A 15,112-nucleotide genomic window follows, 5' to 3' on the forward strand; every position below is an offset into this window, starting at 1 on the left:
AATTTACGATCTCAATCCATTTATCTTAATTTTTTTCAATTGTAATTTTTTTTTTACCGGAGTGTTGACGTGGTGTCGAAAAATAATGACGTGTCATTGAAAATTACCGACAAACATAGCGACGAGTATTGCTGACGTGACGAATGATATTGCTGAAGCGTCCGATGTCACTTCAGTAAAAAAATTACTACAATTGAAAAAATAATGCATGTTATATATATCACATGGATTCTATTGACCCTCCAAATTGGACGGCAACTACAAATGCCCCACTAAGCTACATGCACTAGCTTGTCTTCGTAGAATCTCTCAATCTCACACAAAATATATCACAATGAATTCTAAGTTCATTCTTTCTTCTATAATATCAATAAAGCTAAAGACATTGATATGAAATATTCATCGAAACGTTTGATGCATGCCAGCTATATATTAATCTTTGTGCAGGAAACAATCCAAGACAGCCATGAAATGAAAATCCCATGAGGGAGCAAGATACGATATATATATTTATTGTAAGAATCTAGGTACATACATACATGAACCTAGAATGAGAAAAGGATTGCGATTATAGGGGGAAAAGGGACGACGTTTGCATGAGGATATATACTTTTAAGCAACCTGAATTGCAAATAACAATGATTGATCGAAGGTGGCCGGGAATGACTGTGGTTGCATTAGTGGAGAATGTGATGAAACTTTTTTTGTCGATTTGTCAGTATGCGCTTTATATAAGAATCATTCTACATTTTGTTACTTTTAATTAAATTACAAAATTAATTCAAATTATTCGAATAAAGAAGAGTGAGAAAAATAACTTATAAATCAGTTTCTTCTCACCAACGAGAACAAAATTAATTCTAATATTTTTACTAGTATATATTTATTTATGTTCATGCATCCACATCAAAAGACAGAGAGATAAACTTCACAACTAAATAATAATACTATTAAAAAATAAATTAACTAATTTTGAACGACTCCGCTGGGGATCGAACCCAGAATCTCTGGTTCCGTACACCAGCGCCTTATCCATTGGGCCACGGAGTCAACTTTTTGTCTCTGTTATGTTTGGTTAAATAATATCTGAACCTCCGTTGTTTAAGTTTTGTTATTTCATAAATCACTAGTATTACACTAAATATTTTATTTACATAGCGGTAATGATATTTTAGTAAAATGGCTCTCTGTAAACACCTCCGAAAAAAACAGGTTGAACAGACGAGACATCAGTATCATGTTTTCTTTTATTACTTTAAAAATAATTCAGTAGATACATATAGTACAATGGAATCTTATTACAAGGTATTCGAACGACGGTCATAGTATGTCGACGATGGATGCTGCTGTGTATGATCAAGAAACTCCTATAGTGTGGGGCTCCTGGGCAGCGACTCCACTGGTCATGTTTTATTTGCCCATGCCAAGTGCTTTCCGGCCGATTTGAGCCCCATTCTTTGAGGGGATGGTGCAAGCGATCAATCTTGGTTGGACTAATTGGATCATAGTATCGGACGCACTAGCCTGTTAACGCCATCAAGAATCCAACTCCTTTCTCTATGGTCTATGGAGGGATCCTCTAGCTGCTGTCGTGAGACGCTGCTGCATTCAATTCTCGTCCGTTATTGTCCAGCATTGCAAGCGTAGCACAAGTCTTTTCAGAATTTTTGCCTTGTTTTTTCTGATGCCATCTTATTTTTCTCAAATCTATTGTAACTCAAGACTTGTTTCGCTGTTAGTGGTACTACTGATAAGATCGTGGTTGAATATTTAAATTGTATCGTATACTGAACTTGGGTACGATATTTATGCATTCTGAAGTAGAATTGCATGCCAAAATCAACTTAATATTTAAAATAAACTAAAGTGCAGAGAATAGTTTCGTAACACGTTTTTTTAAATATAATTGAGCAAAATTGAATCTAACTGTACCACAAGCAATCTTGGCTAAACACAACACTACACTTGAGTGAAATGAAGAACCTACAATAAACAATCAACAATAAACGCAGTCGAAGTTCTGGGTTATTTTACGGGTGGGCCGTTTGTGGCTGGGCCATCAGCAACTGCCTTCGTCTCCTCAAATGCAGCAACATGGACACCAAGGGCAGCTCGACCGGAGGGGTCAAGATTCTTAGACCATGCCGCATCCCATTCTACAGCCTTAGCAGTGCTGCACGCCACGCTTGGACCTCCGGGCACTGTTGATCTTGCAGGATTCTAAATACGAACCAAAGTCAGGTTAGATAGTCGTTCACTAAAAGAATATGTGATTGTTTTGATTCGAAAAGTTCGGGAGAAGAATGATTTAAATCCTTAGTCATATATGCAGATTTAAAAAGGGGTAGCGAGTGGATGCGGGTTATTCTATTTGCCTTTAACCAAAGAAAATATAGAAATTTATTAACTACAAAGTTAGAATAAATTGAGTCGCTCCCTCACCCAGATTCGTGAATCTACTTCCTAGTCATGAATCATTTGCACTTGTTTGTGTACTGCAGTAAATTTCAAAACATGTGGGTTTTAACCATTCTCTCAATAATTAGTGCATTTAAAGATCTTCCTAAGTTGGAATCAGCTGTGTATTATCTATCTCCAATTCCTCACTCACGGATTCAAATCCTTTAATCGCAGCAGCACCACCTCCCACTACATTGTTCCTGTTTAATTCGTACGCGCTAAAAACATGAACATGCAGTAATTTACCTTGGGGAAAAACCGCTCAAAGATAGTTCGGTAGTGGTACCCTTCTTTCGTGGTTGGAGTATTCTCAGGGTAAACAAAATTTGCGTTGGCTAGCATTGCATCTGTAACCTGTCAATGCCATAAATGAAAATCACATATGCATCAAGCTACCTAAAATGTATAGATATAAGGATTCAAGAATATGCAATATGTAGAGAGTTAGGCCTACCTGTTGGTTAGCATGATCTTTCAAGCCATCAATCCAACTGTATCCAACTCCATCACTGAACTGCTCTTTCTGTCTGTATAAAATGTGCTGAACCAAGAAATACGAATGGCTCAAGAATTCAATGCCACATACTAACAAATTGTCTTGTTGTTCTAATGGAAATTGATTAGAAAAGAAACAAAGATAAACTATGTTAAAGTAAAGAGTGCAATCGAAGAACAGCACAAACCTTGGGTAAATACGGGTGTTGCTCATCATTAAAGGCATTGCGCAAAATCCATTTTTCAATTCTTCCAAGGTCAGGTCTTACCTGTTATTTTCAGGCAAACAAAATCTTCATGGAAAATTTAACAGACCGCGAATCAATCAAAACATTATTGTTGGTAGATATCTTGTGAACTTATCTGTGACTAGAATTACAGGTTTGCCTGAGACAAACGTAAAATTAACATCAAATAATGTGCAGTGGAATATTCAGAAATTTCTGTCAAATTCCCATCCCTCCAATTCAATGTAATAGGTGATGTTCCGTTCAATTTTCCTCCAATTCAATGTTATGGGTGATGTCAATTCAGAAATCCTAAATTATTAAGCAAAAAGTTCAAATTTTAAATCAACGTCAAACTTCAATCTCAAGATCAGAATGTCATGATATAAGTTTTGAAGGCAAAACTAATACGAGATATGGCAAATAATATTTACTGAGCAAGATTTTCCTCTTTTGTCAAATACGAACAACACTGGAGAAGGGAAAAGGAGACAATGTTTCTAACATCAATTTGTTGGCTTTTGAGCTGGTTTTTGGCTTAAATTTTCGGAAGAGATACATGTCTCACATTTGTGATCAACAAAAGCATTTTCTCGTTTTATACTGTAGGCTCAAGTGATTCATCGTGTAGCATATAAAATGCACATAAGTAAATTGCCAAGTTTTAAAGTAGTTCACACCCCACAAATCCATAGTTGATGCTCGAGCATGAAATTAATAAGCCTCTACTGAGACAGGTTAAGCAGTGTAAGTATCCAAAATTAATTTCCTGGATTTCTCGGAACCAATTTTAAATGAGCATATTAACTTGTCCTGTCAGGAAAAGGTTGAATAATGTCATGACTACGGTTGAAACAGTAAAGACTGAGATATCACATAGTTCACCATTTTCCACTCTGGGTCAATACCCATGGCAATATTGATAAATTCCTTGTCTAAGAAGGGTACGCGAGCTTCAACACCCCATGCCGAAGTTGATTTGTTGGCTCTCAAACAGTCGTATAGATGAAGAGCTTTGATCTGGCACCAAATTTTAAAATAAAACAGGCTTCATACTTGAAAATTCTTGCTATAAGTAATAATTAAAATCATATCAAGACAACCATATTACCTGTCATATTTGAAAATTCTTCCTAGGAGTAACGATTAAAACCTTATCAAGACAACCATATTATCTTTTTGGGTTTACGAATCATATGTTGTGGCAAAGTACCTTAGCACATGTTTCCTTGTGAAGCTCCTCTTTGTTGGGTGCCTTGTGGAAATACAAATAACCGCCAAAAATCTCATCAGAACCTTCACCAGATAGAACCATTTTTACTCCCAGAGATTTTATTTTTCTGGACATGAGAAACATTGGAGTACTGGCTCTGATAGTAGTCACATCATATGTTTCAGTATGATAGATAACCTCCTCTAGTGCATCTATTCCTTCCTGATTTTACAATTTAAAAAAAAAAGAGAATATGATAAAAAGCAACAGTGGTGCAAAATAAATTATTCAACATTCATATAATAAATATACCTGCACAGTAAAATGAAACTCATGATGACGAGTTCCCAGATAGTCTGCCACTTCTCTTGCTGCTCTCAGATCAGGAGAACCCTGAAACAGAGAAAAAACAAGATTAATAGTGTAGAGGGACAAGTGACATAGAATTGTAACTTTATCCGTTAAAGAATAGGAACAAAGGTTGAGAAATAGCATTGATTGATTATACAGGGATTAAGTGAAGATCGACAAGATAGATTGCTTTCCCATTGTTATACAAAAAAGTAAAGATTTGACAGAAAATAGTGCATCAATGTGACACCAAGATGCCAAATTTTAACCGATACCAGTGCCTTGTACTAAAAAATAAGCCAGCAAAATATATGATTTTAGTTTGTGTATGTTTTTTTATAAAAAAGTTGGTATGCCGGCTACGTGCTCTTTTTATCCCCTATGTCATACACAATGGAAGATTTTGCTGCTTAACGGTTTGCATCTGTTTATATACATCACGTATAAATTTAAACAGAATGCAGCAAATAAAGATCACAAAATTGCTTGGACAAAGGGCACAGTTACGCTTAGAGGTTCCGAAGTTAATATCAAGAAGCTTGCGGAGAATTTTGTGGCAAGCACAGAAGTCTGAAGAGGAGATATTCCAATTATTCTTTTCATTCTTCATAAAAATTGTCAATTCTCCTTTGCACGAGAGAGTTACTAGGGAATCAAAACCACTGAGGTGCTGAACATACTTGGCAACAGAACTGCTACAACAACTGGAAGCAATGACTGTTGTTAAAATTTATCACCTTTAAGCCAATGCAAAAGGTATGCAATTGTGATCCCCACTGGCAGGCTGCTTCAGAATCAACCAAATAGCGGGAAGCCACCGAAGCAACAAGCGATGAGTCCAATCCACCAGATAAAAGTACACCAAAGGGTACATCTGTCATCAGTCTCTTCACAACAGCCTGCAAAATAGCAAGAGCATAAGAAAATGTAATTTAAAAAAGCCACAATATGCACACAAAGATTTGATAGATGCGCAATTTCAAGGCAAATCATTTCACAGGCTTAATTACAATAGGTGATGCCAAAAGAGTATGGATAAGAAACATTTTCAAAACAAAATTGTATGGTTTTGAAGGAGAAAGAACAAAACTTGAAATGATATGAATGTGGCATACGTTACATCAAACATAATAAAGATGAGGCTATAACATGAATAAGACATGAAAATAACACAAGATAAATAAGTAAGAGTTACAATTGTAAGAGTTGAAAAAAAATTATCGAACAGTAAACTGTAAAAAAGAGAAGGAAGGCATTTAGAGGACTATCAATGCAGAGTAGCTAGGAAGAAAGAAGTACTGGGGAAAGGAAAAGAAAATGAGATCAGGAGGGACTGAAAGGAAGAGAAAGACCAATCTGATTCAAATACACACAAGAAAGATAAGACTCGTATACTCAGATATTTGAAGAAAGCAAAGAATAAATAAACAGAAGAGATGAAAATCACTGATTAATAATTTTTTAGATAAGCACAGACCACATATAATGGTTAAGGCACAAGAATATATAACACAACAGTCAATTGGAAACAGAATTGATCAAGATAACCTTCTCAAAGGCCTTGCGCAGTACTAGGGGCTCATAAGGAGCCAAAGGTATCTGTTCTGAAAACCATGGTGGGTTGTACCACCTTCTGAGCCCTCCTGTTGCCATTATCATATTAGCATATTGCAGCAGTAAATATATTTGCAAGTAGTTTACTGCAGAACAGAGAAAATTCAGGCATCCCAGAACATGTTTAGCAAGGTGCTTCTTCAGCTAAGGAACAAGTTCCCAATTCTATCATAATCAACTTCAATCCCCAGATTCTTAGTTACAAATATATTTTACAGTTCCAGTATCATGCAGGAGAAAAGAAACTTTATGTTTTGATAAACTAATTTCACATTAGTAGTAAGAAGGATCACATAAAGATTAGCTAAACAAGCGGATTTAATGTCTTGTAAGCATGAAAATGCCTTATCAGCTAAACCCACCATACAACAGATCAATTGCTATACTCATTACTTCTGGATGAGCATGATTTAACAGTATAGAACTTAAACCTTCATGCATTTGTCAATAAAATAAATGACAACATCAGCAGAAAAAAGTTGGATGTTTAAGTTACATTGGTACAAAGAACAGTTGCAGTCAGAATAGTTGAAGCAAACTAAATTGCCCTCTAGGGATTTCAAGTTCATCTAACATACCGCTTTTGCTTGAATAGATGTGTCCTGGAAGGAAAGACATGAATCGTTCACAATCATCACTTAAAGCTTTCATCTCCGAAGCAAACCATGTTGATCCTGAGAGCGAATCATTTAGTTAAGCAAAAACCTTGTCACAAGATAACCGAAACAATTTTCATATGAAAGGGTTAGGCTTTAATCCAAAGGAGAGATCCACAAATGAAACTTCCATTTTTAACAATGCATCTACATTGCATCATAACATGCAGCATTCAAAACATAAGAAAAGAGAATGATGCCAGTACCCTGCTGCTGCATACCTAGTTACAGTGAACTATGGGATTACTGAACAGAATCACATCCAAAAGATTTAATGCAGGGACAAAACGGTCACATACCATCAAGACCCCAGCCTATGTAAAGGGGAGTAATACCAATCGCATCTCGAGCAGCAATGAAACTATTGTCGCGAGTGTCAAGAAGAACAAATGAAAACATACCATCCAACATGTCAACAAAATCCTCACCATGTTCTTCATACTGGGGAAAAAAAAGATTCAAAATGGATAAAAACTGATGTAAGAGGCAACGAGCTTACCTCATATAATTCTAAAACTTTTTCAAGGAACTACTCGGGAACAACAGAAAAAATTGTCAGATGTTATCATGCAGTGGCACATTTCTATCTCCAACTACTGTCAAGTACTAACCAGGTGAGCAATAACTTCACAATCACTTCCAGTTCTGAACTGATGAGACTGCAGCTTCTTCCTAAGTTCTTTATGGTTGTATATTTCTCCATTAACCTGAAAGTATCAAGAGAGAGGGTACAGGAAAAAAGAAAAAAAGAAAAGAAACATCACATGTCTTGTCAAAAATAATCAAGATTTTCCCAGGAATTGTAATGTACAGCACACAAATATTGGAAACTAAAACACATGGAGAGGACTATGTTTCTACTAAACCTCTTTTCTTTGTTCAAGGAACATAAACTTTTGGCAAGATGATTTCTGATTGTGAGTGGTCAACGGAAATGATTTTTCTTCCAGATGCCACATAACTGGGAACATCATACTTTCCATTTTTTGTATAAATAAAAGTAAACTATAGTTTACATATTTACGAAAAAAACTCTTCAAAAACATTGGAGCTGGATGAAAAGATACTATTACCCCATAAAAAGGTATTACATAATGAATCTCAGCTGCTTAAAAGACAATCAATGTGAGAAATTCTTTTTATGCAAAATTTTACCCACCGTGACAACAACTGTTTTGTCTTCATTATACAGTGGCTGATCCCCTGATGTAGGATCTACAATTGCCAAACGCTGATGAGCAAGATAACAGTCCTCATGATAGTGCAAGCCGCTCCAATCAGGACCTCTGTGCCGCAACCTATGGGCTCCAAATACAAGACAATGACTCAAAATAATATCTAGACTGTGCAATGCTTTATGTAATGATAATATAATCATGGACAGAGCCAGTAAGAACAGCTACCAGCCAAAACCGAGCTTAACAACCAGCATCACTAAATAATTTTCATGTGACTTTGATTAAACATGATTCAATTGTTGTTTAATATAAATTATTCATATTGAAATAAGAATATTGATTGAAAATCATCTTGAAACAATTGTTTTAGACATGACCAACATTATCGACAGATGACAGTTAAATAAGAAATTATTAAAATATTACAATATTGAAAAAATTAACACCGCAACAGAAAATAACAATAATAGAGAAATTCAATATTAAACGTCCCCCATCCCCACACTCAAAAAATGGTAATTTTTTCTGATTTGCAGGAACAGCTTTCACTTCTTATAAGACATGATGGTCATTCAACCTTTCCCATAAAATGTCAATGCTTTCTGATTTGCTTCATATCGCAGAAATAATTCCTGTATTGATTATAAAATTGTCCCATTGATCCCTTATGCAACCAAAAATTCAACCACTATATTTAAAATATTGGATCACTCCAGGTTTTTGTTTCACAAAAACAAATATAAAAGTACATTTTCCGAGGAAAAAAAAAACTAATAATCTTGCGACAATTAACCGATAACACACGATCGATAAATCATAAGTCTACGATTTTCATATATGAAAATCAAGAAAACGAAGATCAAAACACATTTTCCAAATCAAACGATAACACCAGAACCAATCGATAACGCACGGAAACCAAAACAAAAAACCCACAATCATCGCAGACGAAGATAAATTAAACCTTCTGGAGAGCTCGATGATCCTGGACCGCTTCGCCTGAGAGTTTTCAGTGACACCGAGAACTGCGAGAATTCCACACATGGCTTCTTAACCCAATCCCACTTTCTGAAGAGAGAAGAGGGATAGACAAAGAAAGACAACGGCTACAAGTCAAGGTGAATGGTGGCTAACGAATCATCAGAGCCGTTGATTTTGAAAGATTCCGTGATTTAATTAGGGTTTAAGCACTCTGGGTCCACATCTTCATTATCAGCCTATTTTTGGTCTTTTTATTTTGCCTTTTGTACTGATTTTTTACCCTTCACATTCTACCAAAAGTTACCATTTTCGAAATATTATATTTATTACAAATTCATTTTTTTTTTATTTGAGTGATTTATATTATTCAGAAAATATGTTGATGTAATTAATTAATGCACCATTGACATTAATATCCTTGTTTGTTTTTGTTTTTGATTTTTTTTGACGAGGAGTGGGAGATTGTGAGTTTTTGAACATAGAACTCATGACCTTTCCCATATTTGGGAGGGGTGATGTCACTTAACCTAGAGGTCAGTGGCCCTTGTTTGTTTGGGCCATGGAGAAAGACTCTAATCCAACCGGACCAATTATCCAAATCAAGTTTCGCCTACTATATTGAATTTGGGCCCAAGTTGTACCTGTGGAATCTAATTATAAATTTGATTTTAAAATTGCAAGTTTTATGAATTATTGTAGTCACGTTTCAATAATTTAAATAAATCCTTTACGAAATTAATTGTTTTAAATAGGATAGATGTGCCTAATTTTTATATTCCATATATAATTCACACACATTTCATGAAATATAAGTTTTATTTATTTATCTATTGATGATACTTTAATAAATTCAAACGAGAGAAATAATTGGACAATAATATAGATTAGGTAATAACTATCTCTTTCTTTGAAATAATAAATGTGTGTCGTGTTACACACGTTTGATTAGACATTATATAATATATGCTCTATATAATTTTGAAAACTATATAAAATATTATATTGCCTGGATACATATATAATATATATGCTTCAATAATTACTACAGATCCTGTATATGCACATTTATACATGCGGAATATTAAAATAAAATTAAATAAAAAATAGTGTACGGGAAACTACATTACTAAATGATTGGTGGACGTGGACACGCTGCATGGCAATATCATGGCGCCTAGTTTACCAAAGAAGACTATAGACTTGCCGTGGAAATGTAATAATAATAATAATAATATATAAATATACGTAATATATCTTATTTTAAAAGTATTTTAATATAAATAATATTTAATATTCAAAAATAAAGACTAAAACTTCATATATTTTTCCAAAAATTGTGTGTAAAATAATTTTTTTTTTCGTTTTTATGATTTGATTGAATGATTTGTATGTTATTAGTTGTTTTAATGAAAAATTATTTAAATTTTTTCTTAGTTTTGATATATATTTATATTTTAAAATTCCATACATTATTTTGCATGTAATTTTCATATATTGGGGTAATATAATTTTATAAATAATATCCTCTAAAAGCATAATTAATTACACGCACTTTCATAAACTATAAATAAGGAATAACAAAAAACCTAGAGATACGTTTCATTTAAACTTTAACTGTAAATTTTATAATTTATTATAAGAAGACTGAAGAATTTGAATGGGTTAGTGTGGTCCGAAGAACTTACACGTGGCATTAGTGAGGTGAGATATTCGGTAGAAACCTATTGCAGCAAGCAAATAAGCAGTTTAGCGGAGACTGAACCAATAATTAATTAATTAATTAATCAATTAATTGAGCTTATGAAGTGTGACATGACATCTAAATTAAACCTGTTCCTTTTTTATATTGTTCAGTTCCGACAATCAACTTTGCTTCCAAAACAATATATAAATTTCGATTTCTAGGGGGGAAGTGGTTGCAATAGTTTCAATTTTCAAATATTAAATTTTATGATTATGTTTAGTAAGAAAAATAAATTATTGAGTTTACCTTTTTATTTCAAAAATCTCAATATAATTTAAGTAAATCGATCGACTGCATATATATTTTGAATATGTTATCTAATTTTATTTTATTTTATTTTATTTTTTTAAAAATGTTTCAAGTAGAAAAAAGGTGTTTTAATGGTGTAAATTTTCTTAACTAACTTGTGACTTTTGTTAGACTTTGTGTCCGAGGTTCTAACATTGAATTCTCGCCTTTTTGATACAGACTAAAATATATCAAATGTACGTCGGTATGACTTAATTGGAAAGAGTTTTATATGATTAAAGACCCTAACTGTAAGGTAAAAATCAAATATAAATTGTTGATATATTAAATTTCAAATAAATTAATCGAAATGCATAATAATTATATTATTTTCTGGAAATAGTTTTCTGAGTCGATCTTTATGGGAGCCCATGTAAATTAATGTGTCGGTAAAACCCGTGAAAATTCTTGGGAAATGAATTAATTAATTAATTGTAGATAATTTTTGTCATGGTTAGTCTAACTTACCTTTGTTATTGACGTTTGATATCCAAAGAAAAAAAGAATTATTCTTTTATAAATAAATAAAATTTGAGGTCTAAATATATTTCGAATTTTTATTCTAACATAATATAACTCCCACGCCCCATAAACCAGACTCAATTACTATAATTTTTTTGTTTTCTAGAATTTATCAAAGTCGAATGTGAACTATATACATTCTCTAACTAATTAAGTCCAACCAAAAAAAAAGAAAGTATGTCTCTTGTGAGACGGTCTCACGAATCTTTATCTGTGAGACGGGTCAACCCTACCGATATTCACAATAAAAAGTAATACTCTTAGCATAAAAAGTAATAATTTTTCATGGAAGAACCAAATAAGATATCTGTTTCACAAAATACGACACTTGAGACCGTCTCATACAAATTTTTGCCAAAAAAAAAAAAACAAAGCAAATCGAGAGTACTATGCTTGTTATAAAAATATAATAATTAACAAAGACGATTTAAGTTTTTTTATAAAAAAGCAAATCAACAGTATATGGTAATCGATCGAGAAGATATAGTAGAAAGTTTGATAAACCAACTTCTTCTCTAACAATGTCTGAACAGTCACATTATTAGACTTGCTAAATATTAGAGGACGTCACTTGTATTTGTTTTTCTTCTCGCTTCCTTGATTAAGCAAAGCTTTTTTCGTTAATATCGGAGTTACTATGCTGTATACATACATCAATCTTATAAAATATATATGAGAAAATTATTTTAATAATGTAAGTTAGTTTGTTTTAGATTTTAATCTCGCAACTTGTCAAAAATTACACTACAAAAAAACGGATGGAATAGCGACGGTTTTTGCTAAACCGTTGCTACTATAGCGACGGTTTTTGATAAACCGTCGCTTTTTTTGCGACGGTATTTGATAAACCGTCGCATTCAAAGACTAGCGACGGTTTTTGACCAACCGTCGCTCATGTAGCGACGGTTTTTATACACCGACGCTATAATAGCGACGGTTATTCATAAACCCGTCGTCTACTAAAGTAAGCGACAGTTTATCAAAAACCGTCGCTCTTATAGCGACGGTTTTACAACAACAGTCGCTATATTAGCGACGGTTTAATGACACCGTCGCTATTTTGTGCGACGGGTGCGACGGTATTTTGCGACAGTTTCTTTAATCCGTCGCAATAGGCGACAGTTTTTCTTGCCCGTCGCCAATAGCGACGGTTTGTCAAAAACTGTCGCTAATGGCGACGAGTTTTTCGACTACTGTCGCTATAATTCTTTAAATACCGAAGTTCGCGAACACCTTACAGCGTTTTTCGCCTATTCGGATTTTTTACTTTTTAGCGGAACTCTATCAATTTTTTCGCATTTTCTGTTTTTTTACTTGTACTAACATTTTTTTGTATTAATTTCGTAGATTTGCTCGTCGGTGTAATTTTTCATCGTTACGTGGATCTGCATACCTTCGCGCAAGTAAGATTTTTAAAGTTTTTTTTTTAATCGAAACTTTAATATTTGTGGTGTATCGTATTTATGAAATTTTGCGTAGTATTTTGATGACTTTTAATTTTTTTTTACGGAAAACCGTAGCTTAATTAAGCTACGGTTCTTTAAAAAACCGTCCCTTTATATAGCGACGGTATTTCGAAAAACCGTCGCTTAATATAGCGACAGGTTTTCAAACACCGTCGCTTAGTATAGCGACGGTTTTTTAGAAACCGTCGCTTTCATTCAGCGATGGTTATGTAAAACCGTCGCTTAATATTAGCGACGGTTGTATTTAAACTGTCGCTAAATTAGCGACGGTCTTGTTCAGAAAAACCATCGCTACAGGCGACGATTTTTGAGAAACCGTCGCTGCAAAACAGCGACGCGGCCTCCTGTTGCGGTTTTCCAAACCGTCGCTTAACCCTTTTAGCGACGGTTTTGGCCGTCGCTAACCCCGTTTTTTTTTTGTAGTGTTAGTAAATTAATTTTTTTTTGGTTTGGTCATATGTTCGAAGTCACTAAATCCAATGAATATTGCTTATTTGACATCGATGATCTCTTACGTAGCTCATGCGACGATAATAAAACATACATTACATATATTAAAATCTAGCAAAATGAAAAGCTTTTTCATCCAATTTTGAAATGTTGGGTATCATTATAATTTATTCTTTACCTTAATTTAATTTTGCTTACATGAATTTTAACGTATCTAACATTAGCTTTATTTGTACATATAATATTAATTTTGTTAGACAGCATCAGATTGGATTAATAAATTTATTCGTTTTTCCAGTGGTCCATGCACGAGAGATACGTTCATCATGTGGGGAATTTCCAAAATAAGTCTTGGAATTCAGGAATTTTATAAATTCCAAGCCGATTGAGATCTCAACTGTAAGAAACGATGTTAGATTACATAACATATGCATACAAATGCATGCATGTACAATTTTGGATGGTTGAATTTTTCTTTATTTGATCAAAATACGTTCAACTTAAAAATATCAGCGTATTTTCTATATAATAAATTAATTAAATGCCATGCAAAAAGATGCAACGAATGACGAAAGGGCTACCAACGTTGCGTGCATGGGATCTCATTTATTCAAATGTCCAAAGGCAAGCCAACACCTGTCTGGTCACTCTCTTACTTTAGAAATTTTACGCAACCTGAATTTCTAAAATACCCTTTTGATTTTTGTTATTCATAAATTAATCCTAGCAGATCTTCTCGGCGTCGGCTCACTGTTTATTCACGTAGACACCGATCGGTCCGCTTCAATTTTTTTTTTATTATTTATCACAGATCAGTATATTTATTGATTTAAAGTTAATGGTAAGTAATTATTCAAAAATTTATCTAACACAATGATTATACAAATATTTAAAAACTTTTGATTAAAAAAAATATTTAATTTTTTTGATTCTTAATTATAATTAATAAAAAAGCTAAGTCAATTTTCAATTTGTGTCGCTAATTGTTTAACTCAAAATTTTTTTAAATCATATAGTAGTCCAACCGTCAGAGTTTAACTCAAATCTATTTCACAAGAGTACTGATATGACACTAAAAAATGTTGACGTGATATTGAAAATTATTAACTTGTCAAATTGCACGTCAACAATAAAACCAAGTAACTAAAAATTAAAAATCAGCGTATCAAAATTAAAATTTGAAAACTTAATTTATCAAAAGCCAAAATTGGACTTATATTCGGTAGAACACGACCCAAGAACGTACGCCTTGAAAATTAACTCCTGCACAAAGATTTGTTGGATGTGGTGTAATAAATAATTGTCAAACGAGATATTTATAAAAAGAGTATAGGGCAATATTGTAATTTCAGCACCTAGAAATAATTAATGAAATGCACAGTGTCTCATTGACATACAGAGGAGGACAAAGATATATGGTTATATATAATGTGGATGCTCTATTTATTTGGTAGGATAGAAAGGAGG

The 15,112-nt window shown here is 33.5% G+C and overlaps 1 protein-coding gene and 1 non-coding gene across 2 annotated transcripts; both read right to left on the reverse strand.

The window, feature by feature from the left end:
- Window positions 1-977: 977 nt before the first annotated feature.
- On the reverse strand, window positions 978-1,050 carry TRNAR-ACG (transfer RNA arginine (anticodon ACG)). Its single transcript has one exon. It is a non-coding gene; the product is annotated as a tRNA-Arg (tRNA).
- Window positions 1,051-1,821: 771 nt separating this feature from the next.
- LOC140959124 (asparagine synthetase [glutamine-hydrolyzing] 2) lies at window positions 1,822-9,370 on the reverse strand. Its single transcript, XM_073416896.1, has 14 exons — window positions 9,159-9,370; window positions 8,176-8,314; window positions 7,628-7,723; window positions 7,316-7,457; window positions 6,939-7,034; window positions 6,295-6,389; window positions 5,484-5,645; window positions 4,708-4,788; window positions 4,396-4,617; window positions 4,068-4,202; window positions 3,144-3,224; window positions 2,915-3,001; window positions 2,707-2,814; window positions 1,822-2,220 (listed from the first exon to the last, which is right to left on the reverse strand). Exons 1-14 carry the CDS (start codon window positions 9,236-9,238, stop codon window positions 2,026-2,028), a joined length of 1,719 nt encoding a protein of 572 aa, XP_073272997.1. The 5' UTR covers window positions 9,239-9,370; the 3' UTR covers window positions 1,822-2,025.
- Between the last annotated feature and the right edge of the window lie 5,742 nt (window positions 9,371-15,112).

This window comes from Primulina huaijiensis, chromosome 15 (assembly GCF_012295235.1).
Source record: "Primulina huaijiensis isolate GDHJ02 chromosome 15, ASM1229523v2, whole genome shotgun sequence".
Lineage (NCBI taxonomy): Eukaryota > Viridiplantae > Streptophyta > Magnoliopsida > Lamiales > Gesneriaceae > Primulina > Primulina huaijiensis.

What these genes read in the sequence shown, in the direction of transcription:
- LOC140959124 (XM_073416896.1), bottom strand. Translation starts at nt 9,238, where the DNA reads ATGTGTGGAATTCTCGCAGTTCTCGGTGTCACTGAAAACTCTCAGGCG. An exon ending in TTGACCCAGAGTGGAAAATG is followed by an intron (nt 3,225 to 4,067) that starts GTGAACTATGTG and finishes TGAAAATAACAG; the next exon opens with GTAAGACCTGACCTTGGAAG. An exon ending in AACACCCGTATTTACCCAAG is followed by an intron (nt 3,002 to 3,143) that starts GTTTGTGCTGTT and finishes TTCTTGGTTCAG; the next exon opens with CACATTTTATACAGACAGAA.